General features: G+C 35.2%; 2 protein-coding genes across 19 annotated transcripts in view; one reads left to right on the forward strand and one right to left on the reverse strand.

Annotated features, from left to right (window-relative positions):
• LOC127844170 (uncharacterized) overlaps nucleotides 1-15,117 on the forward strand; it is a 295,187-nt gene that overhangs the window by 136,497 nt on the left and 143,573 nt on the right. The gene's annotated exons all lie outside the window — the stretch shown is intronic.
• Nucleotides 1-15,117, reverse strand: part of LOC127844166 (N-terminal EF-hand calcium-binding protein 1-like) — a 44,068-nt gene that overhangs the window by 9,207 nt on the left and 19,744 nt on the right. For all 14 annotated transcript variants that reach the window (XM_052374218.1, XM_052374215.1, XM_052374219.1 and 11 more), the window contains 7 exons: nucleotides 10,000-10,024; nucleotides 9,740-9,848; nucleotides 8,131-8,391; nucleotides 7,693-7,811; nucleotides 6,871-6,956; nucleotides 2,919-2,972; nucleotides 2,518-2,627 (listed from right to left, as the gene is read on the reverse strand). In XM_052374218.1, the coding sequence (XP_052230178.1) occupies nucleotides 2,518-2,627; nucleotides 2,919-2,972; nucleotides 6,871-6,956; nucleotides 7,693-7,811; nucleotides 8,131-8,391; nucleotides 9,740-9,848; nucleotides 10,000-10,024 (764 nt within the window). The remainder of the gene's footprint in view (nucleotides 1-2,517; nucleotides 2,628-2,918; nucleotides 2,973-6,870; nucleotides 6,957-7,692; nucleotides 7,812-8,130; nucleotides 8,392-9,739; nucleotides 9,849-9,999; nucleotides 10,025-15,117) is intronic.

Genomic DNA, 15,117 nt, shown 5'->3' on the forward strand with positions numbered 1-15,117 from the left:
AAAATGTGCAGCTTCATCAGAATGCCGCTTTAAATTATTATTTTTTTGACCTTGAAGGATGACCTTGACCTTCAACTTCCACCACTCAAAATGTGCAGCTCCATGAGATACATATGCATGCCAAATATCAAGTTGCTATCTTCAAAAGTGAAAAAGTTATGGCCAATGTAAAAGTTTTTTTCGGACAGACGGACAGACTGACTGACATACTGACGGACAGTTCAACTGCTATATGCCACCCTACTAGGGGCATAAAAAAAAAAAATTCCGGTGGGGGGTGGGGGGGTATAGTGTGAGGGTGTGGTGGTCATTTATTAGATGATCTTTAATATAAAAAAATAATATTGGCGGGGGGGGGGGGGAGATTCGGGGGGGGGGGATGATTTGGGTGGAGTCTATTGTGGTATGTCAGGTAAGAGTTGTTTTGTCAAAGTATCAATCGAATCTAACCATAAATAAAGAAGTTAAGACAATTTTAGCAAAATTTAATAATTTGACCTTGAGAGTCAAGGTCATTCAAAGGTCAAGGTAAAATTCAACTTGCCAGGTACAGTACCCTCATGATAGCATGAAAGTATTTGAAGTTTAAAAGCAATAGCCTTGATACTTTAGAAGTAAAGTGGATCTAAACACAAAATGTAACCATATATTCAAAGTAACTAAGTCAAAAGAGGGCCATATTCCGTAAAAATGACAACCAAAGTTATGTAACTTGTCCTTTTCTGTTCCCTTATGATAGTTTGCGAGTGTTTTAAGTATGAAAGCAATATCTATGATACTATAGGGGTAAAGTGGACCAAACCACAAAACTTAACCAAATTTATAAAGGGCCCATAATTTCATCAAAATGCCAGTCAGAGTTACATAACTTTGCCTGAACAGTCCCCTTATGATAGTTAGTATGTGTTGCAAGTATGAAAGCAATAGCTTTGATACTTTAGGTAAAAAGTGAACCTAAACACAAAACTTAACCAAATTTTCAATTTTCTAAGTATAAAAAGGGCACATAATTCTGTCAAAATGCCAGTCAGAGTTACATAACTTTGCCTGCACAGTCCCCTTATGATAGTAAGTGTTGCAAGTATGAAAACAATAGCTTTGATACTTAAGAAATAAAATGGACCTAAACACAAAACTTTACCAAAATTTTCAATTTTCTAAGTATAAAAAGGGCACATAATTCTGTCAAAATGCAAGCCAGAGTTATCTTACTTTGCCTGCCCAGTCCCCTCATGATAGTAAGTAAGTATACCAAGTTTGAATGCAATAGCATTGATACTTTATGAGAAAAGTGTACCTAAACACAAAACTTAACCAGACGCCGACGCCAAGGTGATGACAATAGCTCATTTTTTTTTCAAAAAATAGATGAGCTAATAAATGAATAAAACTATTTTTTACTTAAAATAAGTTGTAGTTGTTCTCTCTAATTCTAAATACAATGTAAATGGTTTGCACAGAGAATGGGTTTTTCCGACTCCAATCTCATTCGCGATTAAATTTACGTGCACTTTTACTCTTCGACACTTCCAATACCCGAATTTTCTCATTTAACGTTAATACTTTCCGTTTTGACATTTTAATTTCTGCATGTAAGCTTATACATATCTGACTTGATAATGGTACATAGGGAAATAAATTAAACACCTTGATTGAAAACTAAATAAACACCCCTGATTGGAAAATTTGCTAACACAAACTAATTAGCATAATAACAATTACAATTTTTAATGAACAGAAATCGCTACATGTTACCGATTATTAGTCTATTTTTTACACCTCTCTAGAACACTGTGAAAATGTTTGTCGCGTCGGCGCATTGTTTCTGCAATAAAATTGGCGATAAAACTTGTCACTTAACAGCCCAGATAGTAATCGCTTTAACCCGTAGACTGTTGGCAATACCTCACTGTATTATTCGACACCAAAAATTGATACACAGTCAGCATTAACACCGATCAGAAACGGTCATCGAGACAAAGGAAAATGGCTGGTAAGAAATCAAAACAAAGATTAATTGTTCAAGTTATCGGCTTAGATAAACTGATTTGTCCCTGAACGGTAAACAGATTTACCACTTTTACCTTAAAGCGGTCGCTTAATTAAAGACTCGAGCATCAAAATACACTAAAATCAGCGGTTGCTGGTCGCGTAAGACAAAAGTCGCTTAATACAATATGAAAATATAGTTAAAACGTTCGGGCGGGATTTAAAGTGTTCGCATAAGACAAAAGTCACTCAATTCAAGTGGTCGCAAGCACCAGATTGACTGTTTTTGGTAACATCTAAATCCCGTTCACTAAAAACTGCATGTTTTAAACTTTGAATACCCAATCAAATGCAACTTTTAATTCCTGACAAAGACTAAATTAACATATAAAGTTATAAAGATATGCTATGAAGAAAAAATGCATGTAAATTTAATTCTTTGATCATTCTGCTTAGTTTGACATTCACCATTTCCCCTGCATCAAAAGATGGAAATTGATTTAATAATAACAAACATAATAATCATACGTCAAAGCTCCTGGTGCAGAATTTGTGACCTCAATGTATTTTCGTAACTGGGTCTTGAAAGAGTCCATCTGTCCATCCTTCACTGTCAAATCTTGCTGATACAGCAAAACCTACCAAAAAATACAATATTGGATAGTTTAAAAGCTATTTCATATCACAAATATTTATGCTCGCACAAAAAAAAAGTTCTTTAGCTAGAACTAACTATCTGTCTGCTGATTATGACAAGATTCAATATTCTTTAAGCAATATTATTTTTGCACATATGGATCAAAAGATTTGTTCTCTTGTATATTTAATGAATTCCATAATTTCTGTGCTTTAAGTTGTTAAAACATAGACTTTTTTATTCAAATAAACAATTAAAAAATGAATACTTTTTTCCAAAAATCATAACTTACTATTTTATCATCTGTGATGTCCACTTCCTCATCCACCAAACCATCAAAGTTCACCTGAAAAAAATTATTATAACAACCATGTTATAGTAAAACCGCATAACATTAACCCTTTACCACTTAGGTACGTAATTTGACGCATTTGACGTCCCTCAGAAAGTTAAATTTAACTAAAGGCCATTCTTACTCAGGGGTGTGATTGAGGCAAAGTCAGAGGGGAGGAAAATTCTGTTGACCGATTTTGACTATGCGAATGGCACGCATAACGCAATGACAAACATAAAAACAGACATTAAAATAAACAACTTTTTGAACTTCATAACAATATTTCTTTATAAAAACCTGTTAAACTTCACATTAATCATACTGAGGATGCAAAGTAAACAGTTAAGCAAGTATTTATTGTGATCAATAGCAGCAGTTTTTCAATGTATTGAATGACAGTTAATAGACTAAATATAAACCAACACACTTGAGTGTTCTTCTGGTGTTAATGATGTATTAACTGAGTTATACTTTAATATACTTTATTAAACAGTACATATTTGATACATATACATTATTAAAATCTAATACATGACTGTTTCATGGTTACTGCCACCAATAACAAGGACCACAATGGAAATAAGTGAAAATCATTTTTCTCTTTTTTGTGTTATCCTTGGTATTGTGTGTGCATTCCATGGTTTGCTATGTATATTGCTGTGATAATATATTTTATATTGTCTGCATTATATGTAGCAAATATGTAATGTTCATATGTTTACCAAATAAAATCAAAATCAATCAAATTAATATATTTAACTTGTTTACCTTTCAATATCTTGCATTTCACATCTTCACTCAGTTTAAAGCTATTTCAGTTAACTGAACAGCGTGACAAACATAATAAAGCAGAATATTTATATGAATCTGATTATACACAGACCCACAGACATATAAAAGTCAAATCATGTTTGTCTATTTCCATGTTCGAACGATACTCTCTAAATTGTTTTACTTCGCGAGTAGACTACACTCCAATTTGCAAACACTGATTTCCGTGACACAAATTCAGTGGGCACATTTCTTAACAAAATATGTGTTGCTTGTATCTAAAACGTAGTCTTTTTTTGACAAACACATTTCATTATTCCTATCAGACTAGGTGATGTCAGTTGTTTATTCGACTGCTATTTGTTATTTCAATAATCTTAATTTTCTCTTCACAACAGCGCCATTTGCAAACAAATCACAGAGCGCATTTTAAGAACACGATTTTAATTGGAAGATTGGGAAACGACAGCCAATTATATGGCTCGTTTTAAATATGCTTATGCAGAATCTACCAGTGTAAAATGCGGAGAGATTTCAAGGGCCGCGGATATTTCGGGCCGCTTATGAAATGCGTCCGCGGAATCGGTGGTAGCCCCTCTCCCCCACATTTTTTAAAACGAATTTACGCAAATCTCAGAAGTGACATCCGGGACAACCCGATCCGCGGAAATCCGCGGATCCGCGGAAAAATCACACCCCTGTTACTCGATTCAAGTTTTAAATGTTCGAATTTCGACCCCAAAAAACTAACAAGCAGCAAACAGCATAAACCTGAACAGACTGTGAGTTACTCGCAGGCTGTTCTGGTTTTATGATGTTTGCACATAGCCATTTTCACTTTGCTCCTAAGTGAGAATGTTTTATTCTTATCAATTGTTGATATTCTGCACATCAACATGTGAGGCGTACTTTGAGGCCTTACAAAATAAAATATAACTTTGTTTTGCTTTTCAAAATCTTAAGTGTTTTTTATATATTTTTTTTAGAGTTTATGATTTTAAGTCAGTCATTCATGCTGATAAATTTATCAGCCCTTGTGGTTAATCTACCTTTTTCATTCTGTCCAGGTGAGTGGCTAGTCTATGCACTTTGTTTTCCATTTATCCCTTTACCACTTAGATACGTATTTTCAAGCATTTGTCATCCCATAGAAAGCAACATTTAATTAAAGACCTTTCTAACTAGATTCAAGTTCAAAAGGTTTTATTTCCAACCCTTAGATATTGATGAGCAGCAAATAGCATAAAACCTGAACAGACTGCAAGTTACTTGCAGGCCGTTCTGGTTTTGTGCTGTTTGCACATACTGTAAATGCATAGAAATTCGTCGGAACGAAATTTCATGGTTTAATAAAAAACTAAAAACTAATTTGTTGACAAGTAATTTCGCGGATTTCAAATATAAAACAACTAATTCGTTGATATGTAATTTCGTGGATTTCAAATTTTCGGGGAAGACTGACTGCCATAATAATTTTATTAAAACAACCAAAGTTATAACAAAGCATAAATCTGCTAATCTGTGTTGACAGCAAGACTTGAGGTCTATGTGCACTGAAGCATGAAAGTGTTGCCGATAATTGAGGGCTATTGCCGATAAGCGGCGCACTTGTGGGTCCCCGCTCGCTAATTGCCATCAATGTTGTTTTAACAATATTTGCAATTCTAAGCGCAATCGATACCTTAGTAGTAGCAATTGAGTAAAAAGGTCCCCAAAATACATGTGTGAAAACTGTTATGTCTCTTTTAACTTTAAGTGGCACAAATTGACATATGTGATAAATCTGCAACCTGTTAATTTGACGTCACGTAAAACAGAACATTCGTTGACCTACTGAAGTGAAGCAATAAATACAAACCAGAGGGCCATGATGGCCCTGAATCGCATACCTGACTAACCTTGCAAAATCAACTTAAATTCTATCAGACTATGGCTTGAAGATAAACATCTTGACTAAATTTCATAAAGATCTGATAAACTGTGACCTCTATAGTCTACAGAAAGTTTAACTATGATTTGACCAGATGACCTACTTTATGACCTCAGATGACCTATATACAATCCCAAGCCAGATTTCATCAATTAATACATTCTGACAAAATTTCATTAAGACGTGATGCAAACTGTGACCTCTTTCATCTACACAAGGTTTTACTAGAATTGCCCCGGTGACCTAATTTTTGACCCCAGATGACCCATATACGATCCAAAATCAGATATTATCAAGATAAACATTCTGACCATATTTCATTAAGATCAGATGAAAACTATGACCTCTATTGTCAACACAAGATGTTTCTATGATTTGACCTCATGACCTAGTTTCTGACCCCAGATGACCCAAATACAATCCCAATCCAGATTTCACCAAGATTAACATTCTGGCCAAATTTCATAAATATTGGATGAAAACTGTGACCTCTACTGTCTTCATAAGTTTTTTTAAACTTTGACCTAGTGACCTAGTTTTTGACCCTAGATGACCCAAATTCGATCCCAACCCAGATTTTGACAAGACAAACATTCTGACCATATTTACTTAAGATCTGATAAAAACTGTGACCTCTATTGTCTACACAAGGTTTTTCTATAATTTGACCTAGTGACCTAGTTTCTGATCCCAGATGAACCAAATACAATCCCAATCCAGACTTTATCAAGATAAACATTCTGACCAAATTTCATAAAGATTGGATGAAAACTGTGACCTCTACTGTCTACACAAACAAATTGTTGAAGGACGGACGCATGCACGCACGCCGGACAAATACCTCGGATAACATAACAAAAAAAATGTCGGAAATGACATTCGTAAACGACCGTTTTGGGATTAAAAATGAATACATAATCTTTGGTACTTGAATTCGTGGTTCAGCAGACCAAAGAAATCCACGAAAAATTCGTACCACACGAAATTTAACGGTTTTACAGTAGCCATTTTCACTTTGCTTTTGAGGGGGAAAGGGTTAACACCTTGATAGACTGGATAAGTACCTGCTTCTACATTCTTCCAATCAACCTACTTCTGTTTTCATATAAATTTTTAATAAATTTATCAATCTTCTGCTCCATCATGTCAAGGACAGAGATCAGTCTACCTTGCATGCAATGTCATCTATAAATTAGATTGGTTACCTACCTTCTTTTCCATTCTGTTGAGAAGCTTGGCTAGTCTATCTACTTGGTCCTCCAGAGCTACTTGTGTACTTGTTAAATTTTGGTTACCTATAAAATAAATATTTTCTGATTAATTTATATTATTTATTAACAATAAATCCACTACACAAACTTTAATACCACTTTTATATCATAATAGTCATAACTTGTTCAACTCCATGGAACTTTGTGGTGATTTTTTTTAAATAACCCCTTTTGATCTAATTAAATGCGTTATGCAAAGAATTATGTTAATACTAGATAGACGGTTGTCAGCAACATGTGAAACCTATGGTCAGTTATGTTTGCACATTGTTGCAACACTCATGTGAGACATGCCTTCTCCACATGGTGAACACTTTTGGTAAATTATTTCTTCTCGTTTATTGGAAGTTATTTTAAAACTGCACCATAAATGACAAAGATACAGTCTATATGTTCCCAAATTGAACCTTTGACCTCAGTGGGAAATTAAAAAGGAAGAAAGACAGGTGTTTCATGCTACTCTTATCGACATATGATGGTGAACATTTGTGGTAAGAAATTTCAAAAGATGACGGACAAACATACATGTATAGTGCAAAAAGCTGGACGCTGTAACTGTTCATGCATGAACACACATATACTCAATCATTGTCACTGCTATAACAAGCTTTCTACAGGCAAACGCTACAAAAATCAAGCTCTAAATATTATATATTCATAAAATATTTAATCTGCAGTAACTACCTCAACAGAGCTTTACAGGTCATCCTTATGCAAAAACTTCTTAAATCCATACAAAATGCAGCCTTAATGAGCTTACCCTCATATGTTGTCTGTTTGCTAGTCTGTCGTTTGGCCCGCCGGACAATGCGACCAGGCACAATAAGCTCTTCATTCTTCTCTCTCACATCCTCTGGCTGAACGGCTATGATGTTTACTCTTGAGATAAAACACATCAGAGAGTTGCAGCCAGCGTTTGATATGCATTATGTAAAGTATGGTAAAAATTTAAACAAAAATACATTTCAGTTTTTGATTACCAAAACTTGGAAATAGGGACTTCACCTTAGAACAGTTCTATTATTAATATGAACCTTCTTATGCAAAATAGGTCATATACCATATGCTCCAGCCCAGCCTGTGCATACCATAGTCATAGAGCTAATCTGTTGGCTTATGAGACCACAAAACCTTGCGTGACATTTAAATGGACAGCATTGCTCCTGTCAAGGTGTTAAAACAGGCACTTGTACCTTACCCTTCTTCCTTAGCCTGAGCCTCTAGGGCGTCCGTGGCTGCATCAAGCGGATGCTGAATGGCGCAGACCTGGTTAAACACGAGCCCCATGAGGAAGCGCACTGTGAACTGGTTACTGCGGGAACTGCCCGGGTACGACTGCGCAGTGGATACCAGCATATTGCTCACCTTCACATTGAGGTCTTCTATAAGGCTTAAGATTTCTTTGAATGGTCCCAGGTGGTTGGCAAAATAATCACACAGCTCTTTTGGGTCAATGAAGCTGAAAATTCAAGCTCAAGTTGTATTAAAATTTACTTGGATTTATTAATGCAAACGGTGTTTGGATAATCATAAAGTTACTTTGAATTACTTGAACTGTTTCAATTTTCAATCAACAATAATGGAGTAATTAACAATATTTTACGTATGATAGGGATTGTAAAGTAATTCAGACTGTTACAGACAAAAAACTGAAGAGGTATTTGTTACAGTTGTGTAAATGCAGTGTGCTTTTTTTTCTACACCAGAGTCCAGTAAACTGACCCATTTTTAATACCAATGATGGTTTCAAATATTTTTCCAAATAAAAATTAACAAAATCTTAACTCAGAAATGACAAAACACTTAATTTAAAGGGCAATATGAATCTTATTTGTAGATAAGTATAGAAGTATATAAATAGAACTTTCACTTGTACATAAACAACTGCAAGCCAAATAAGGCTTTGTAAGAGAGCATAGGAAGTGCATTTATAAAATCTGGTTTCTCAATAATGCAAGCTTCATACCTATGAACAAACCCTTAAACTTTATAATGCATATTCAACCAATATTTCACCACCATTTTTAGCTGCTTATTAATTATAACAAGGGCTGTTTGTAAAACATGCATGCCCCCCATATGGGCTGTCCGTTGTAGTGGCAGCCATTGTGTGAAAACGATTTTTGTAACTGTGACCTTGACCTTTGACCTAGTAACCTGAAAATCAATAGGGGTCATCTGCGGGTCACGATCAATCTACTTATGAAGTTTCATGATCCTAGGCATATGCGTTCTTGACTTATCATCCGAAAACCATTTTATTATTTCGGGTCACCGTGACCTTGATCTTTGACCTAGTGACCTCAAAACCAATAGGGGTCATCTGCGAGTCATGATCAATCTACCCGTGAAGTTTCATGATCCTAGGCGTATGCGTTCTTGAGTTATCATCCGGAAACCATTTTACTATTTCGGGTCACCGTGACCTTGACCTTTGACCTAGTGACCTCAAAATCAATAGGGGTCAGCTGCAAGTCATGATCAAGCTACCCATGAAGTTTCATGATCCTAGGTGTATGCGTTCTTGAGTTATCATTCAAAAACCATTTTACTATTTCTGGTCACCGTGACCTTGACCTTTGACCTAGTGACCTCAAAATCAATAGGGGTCATCTGCGAGTCATGATCAATGTACCAATGAAGTTTCATGATCCTAGGCCCAAGCGTTCTTGAGTTATTGTCTGACAACCACCTGTTGGACGGACCGACAGACCGACCGACATGAGCAAAGCAATATACCCCCTCTTCTTCGAAGGGGGGCATAAATATTTTGCTATAAGGTAAAACATTGTTGGACATGTCAGTACTTGGTTTTGTGGGTGTCGATGTCATCAAACAGTGTCCTCAGTTCTTCTTTGCCCATGATTCCATCAGCAAAGAAAGCCACAAATTCCTCCCAAGAAATCTTTCCATCATCTGCCAAAAAAAATATTTTCATTCCACAAATGTAACATGTTATCAATTCTGCATAACATGCATAAATTATGCTTAGCCTATATACTGTCAAACTGTTATAACCTTACAGATTAAAATTAACTTTTGTTAAATTATCATTAGCCATATTTACCTTTTCTATCAGCTCTCCTGAAAACCTGAAAATGAAACAGGTATATGTAAACTGTATGCTTACAACCAGAAAACTCATTAATATTTTATAGAAATGAAAATAACAAGACTATTGTCAAGCAATATAAGTCCCCTACCGGCTCAACCATTGTCAGAAATTCCAGATTTTTATATATATATATTTGTTGCCATAGCAACCAGAATTTTTTATTTAGGAACAAAATGAAATGACGTGCATAATGTCCATATTGCCATCTATCCATGTTTCAAGTTTCATGAAAAAATATTAAAAACTTAAAAAGTTATTGCAGGATCCAAAAAACCACCATTTTCAGCAGTATTTCTAGTCTATTTGTTGCCATAGCAACCAGAATTTTTGACGTCGGAACGAAATGAAATGACGTGCATAATGTCCATAATGCCATCTATCCATGTTTCAAGTGTACATGAAAAAATATTAAGAACTTTGAAAGTAATCGCAGGATCCAGAAAACCACTATTTTCAGCAGTATGTCTAGTCTATTTGTTGCCATAGCAACCAGAATTTTTGATGTCAGAACGAAATGAAATGACATGCATAATGTCCATATTGCCATCTATCTATGTTTCAAGTTTCATGAAAAAATATTAAGACCTTTAAAAGTTATCGCAGGATCCAGAAAACCACCATTTTCAGCAGTATGTCTAGTCTATTTGTTGCCATAGCAACCATAATTTTTGACGTAGGAATTAAATGAAATAATGGTATAATGTCCATATTGCCATCTATTCATGTTCCAAGTTTCATGAAAAAATATTAAGAACTTTGAAACTTATCGCAGGATCCAGAATTTGACCAGAAAAGTGTGACGAACGGAGACAAAACCATAAGTCCCCTCCGGTGAAACCGGTAGGGGACTAATAAATGGTATTATCAGTACATAATAACATTAAATAACATTAAATAACTAGACATTTATAATTTTGGGTGGTGTAAATTCTTAAAAATAATAGTTCTTAATCAAAGATCTATAACTAATTGATTATATCCCCACCCTTGAGTAAATTTAAGTACATGTGTATCATGCATTGTATTGCAGTAGTAAAATTAAGTTTCTAAAATTTCAAGCTTGATCATGCGAATTGACATCTATTCTATAGATTATAATCCAAGAGGGATTTCAACGGATTGTGAAAACCAGGAGTCAAATGAACCCTTGCTGAAAATTTCATCTGCTTGAGATTAATACATTAATGTTTTTCAGGCTTATTAGGCCTTGTCATTAGGTTGGTGTGGCCTTAGATATGTTCTGTGAAACCTAATTATATTGTGTCTGGCAACTTTTGGGTAATTTAATAGGGACTTTTAATAAAATACTCCACACATACTATAACAAATACAAGTGATACAACTGTCAAAATATCTGCAAAACATCATGGTCTGAACAATATTGAGAAGTGTCTTAGGTGTTATTACACAGTTTAGTTGGTATATTTATTGCTTTTGGGAGCAATTTGTTTAATATTATTCAGACCCTGGCTGTGCGGGAATTGTGACAGTTGCATCCCATGTTTATGTTTACATTGAATGTAGAATACCGTAAATCTTCGAATATAATACGCACTTTTTACCTGCCGATTTTTTCTTTAAGTAGGGGGTGCGTATAATATACGAGTTTAGAGCAGAAAAAAAAAAATCCTGTGCAAATTTTCAACTTAATCGCTGTTATTCGCTTTCGGGCAGCCATTTTGAACTACACCATTACATCAAAGGGGTGCAACAGGGCTTGCGCTGTCGTTGCCATTTGAGTCATTTGCGAAAATATTGAGAATTTGGCTCAATAAAAATCTTATTTGTGAAAATGCGAAAATCTAGTTAAATTTCATTGAAAACATCCGCCATTTATATCGGACTGGTTTTTTATATTTGTCTCTTTGTTTTAATGAAAGTGTTCGCAATTCGAACAGTTAACAAAACACGGTCTGTACCCGATTATGAGACATCGCTTGACGTTATTGTTATTGAAGTGCACATGGTAGCTGGCCAATCAACATTGAGCTCGCTTACACATGAAATGACGTTGTCAAATGAAACATGAGAACGGGAGGAGCTATCAGATAATATTGGGGCATTCATGCGCAGACACTGTATACTTGGAATACACAGTTAAAATCAGCGTCTGCCTACAAAATAGCGACTGGACGCTAAGTCGTATAAAGAAATTAGCAAATAATAAAAAAATGACAATACCCGTTAATAAATATTTCTTAGCTGACCACTATTTATCTTTCTACCGCATATTTACCATATCTGAAGTAAAAAGTGGTAATTAAATAATTAGTTTTATGATGCTTATAGAGTCTATTACACCTGTCTGCCGATTGCCGAATTAAATTGAAAGGTGATAATTAATTAATTTGTTTTTACTCCCAAACTAGCCTTAATGACAGCAGCTTATTTTAATTAAAGAGATCATGAAAAACACAAGCGGTTTAATTGTATTTTAAGTTATATTAAAGTATCGAGTTTGTAACTCGAAAAAAGAAAAAGTAATTTATCTAGACAACTATAAAAACGGAAGTAACCATTTGTCTTCTTATCATTTTATTATTATTATAATTATTATCGTCCCGAATATTTTCAAATTGAATTAAATGTGAAAACAAAAAAACAGCGTCTCTGCTTCTTTCTTTTGTAATTATGACTGCTTGACCCGGATGTCAGCATGGGGCCCGTGTGTTATCGGTAACAATCAATGGTAATATAAATAATAGACAGAGATATTTAATATGCAACTGTCATAACAACAGCACTATAACACATCCCGATCAATATACCAGGGTAACAGATAGTTGACAATTGATTTGCTATTTTCACAACACAAAAATATATTGACACATTTTTTAAAAAATGACTGATTTCGGACACTGATTTTTTAGTGCGTATTTTACTCGGAATTCAATTTTTACCGATAAATTTTGAACAAACTCGGGGATGCATATTATGCACGAGGGCGTATTATATTTGTGGATTTACGGTATGGTTTCATAAAAATGTATGTGGCTTATTTTCTGTGTGAGACCACCAGTTTTCGTTTACCAAGACAAAATAAGCCAGCATATTAATTAACTGCTTAAATTTATTTGCACTTGAAATGGCATTGATTTTAAACGTTCTTTTCCAATACAGTTTTAAAATCTTAATCTTTGCATACTTACAGTCACAAACATTCATTTCAACAAAATTTTTTCTTTTTCCGATAAAGCATTCCTTTTAAATAGAACATTTTGTGTTGGCTATTAGTATTATTAACTTGGCAGTGGCTAGTCGTACGGCCCTGTACGGTATGGCTAGACAAGAGGCTAGCAGTACGGCTCTGCACGTATAGCCTTTCCTATGGAGATTGTCTAGCAGTACGGCTTATAAAGTATAGAATTATCATTCAGTGCTGTTAATCAGTAATAAATTTGTTTAAGCTCATAAAAGTTAAAAAATTCTTCATCTGTTACGGCTTTCTTTCATGTAATACGGTTGCTTATTTGATTCTTTAATTAGTCGACGTTCCTATGTAAGGCGTGAAAACTGTTTTAATTAGTTGTGGCATCAATATTATGAAATTCAATGACGGCAGCCGTCAAAGGTAGTTCTCAGAAATTGAGTTACACAAATAATTTAATCATCTTTTAGACAATTGATAAATAGATGGTTTCATACAAGCAATATATCAGTTCACTGAAAATGGCCGTGTCTTTAACTGTTGGGGAAAAATTCTCCAATAATGGTGCATTAATAGGCAAAATTGAACAGTACCAACGTTCAAATTGTGCACAGTTTTACAAACGTAGTTGAAGGAACATTGAGGCTGCTAAAAACAGATGCCCTAAGAAAACTTTAAATGAAAATCTTTAAGTGTCTGAAATTACTTACAGTTGTACTCATGGAGGGAAAAACTTCAAATCAAAAGGCAAAGACAAGCAAAATCAGTGGTAAAAAGGATAGCGTTCGCATTATTGATATTCCTTTATTCTGTTAACTTAAGCGCATTAAGGTCAGTTGAATTATCCTGAGGGATATTAAATAATTATAACTCTCTGATTATACTCCTTTAATTGACGTTTTGGCATAATGCTTTTATCAAAACATTCGAAATTATATGTTAACTTCATTTTTACGTATGAGCACTGATAAACAAACATTGGTCGAAACGCCATTATTTGGGTACTTTCATGAGCTATCAGCATGAAAATCATGTGACACATTCTGTTCTTTCTCCACGTGCAAGAGTAGAATCGCAGCAACAGCGATATAGAGCAGCTTATCATGTTACACAAAAACTAGCCTCTTGCGCAGCGGAGGTAACAGGACATATGTTTGACGTACGACTTCAGCAATTGACAACATTACTACGAGCATGGGAACAGGGAGAAGAAGTTGTGATTGAAACAGCATCTCAACCTCATGAACCTGCAATTGACAACAGATTACCAGACTTAGAGACAATAACAGAAATACCACCACCCTCATCCAGCGACGATGACGACGGTGTTCCCAATGTAGCTGTGGCAATGGCTGAAGGCCACAATTCAGTGGGTATCACAACAGTAAATGATACAAGTGCCATTGTATCAGCGCGGTCTTTACCAGCCGAAAGTGACACGGGGGCTTCATCGGCTCTTACTGAGGAGAACACTAATAGCAAATCCGGGAGGCGTGATAATGACACTGTCAACATTCTAAAAGACTATGATGCAGAGCCTATGCTATTAAATGACACAGGGGAAGGTGAATGTGCAACAAGCAGCAGTGTTGTGATTTCAGCATCATCAGACTTAGGTAGCATCACTCTCCCACCACATATCCGGAAACGAGGCCGCCCTAAAGGATCTGAATTAACAATTGTTGGTTTACCGAAAAAGAGACTGAAACTTAAACGTCGACCGGTACCTTTTTGTCAGTTAGAAACAAGTGCAAAAGACAAAATGATGTTGAAATGGTTTGTTGATGATGCTGTTGCCGAGCGGTGCATTACTTAGGAAGAAAAACTAATAACTGAAGAGGAGGTCGAATGTTGTCCTGAGCGTATTGATATGGCTGCCGATGAAACATGCATTGACTGTATCGAGAAATATTTTGAACCGG

The sequence above is a fragment of the Dreissena polymorpha genome, chromosome 9 (genome assembly GCF_020536995.1).
Source record: "Dreissena polymorpha isolate Duluth1 chromosome 9, UMN_Dpol_1.0, whole genome shotgun sequence".
In the NCBI taxonomy this organism is placed as follows: domain Eukaryota; kingdom Metazoa; phylum Mollusca; class Bivalvia; order Myida; family Dreissenidae; genus Dreissena; species Dreissena polymorpha.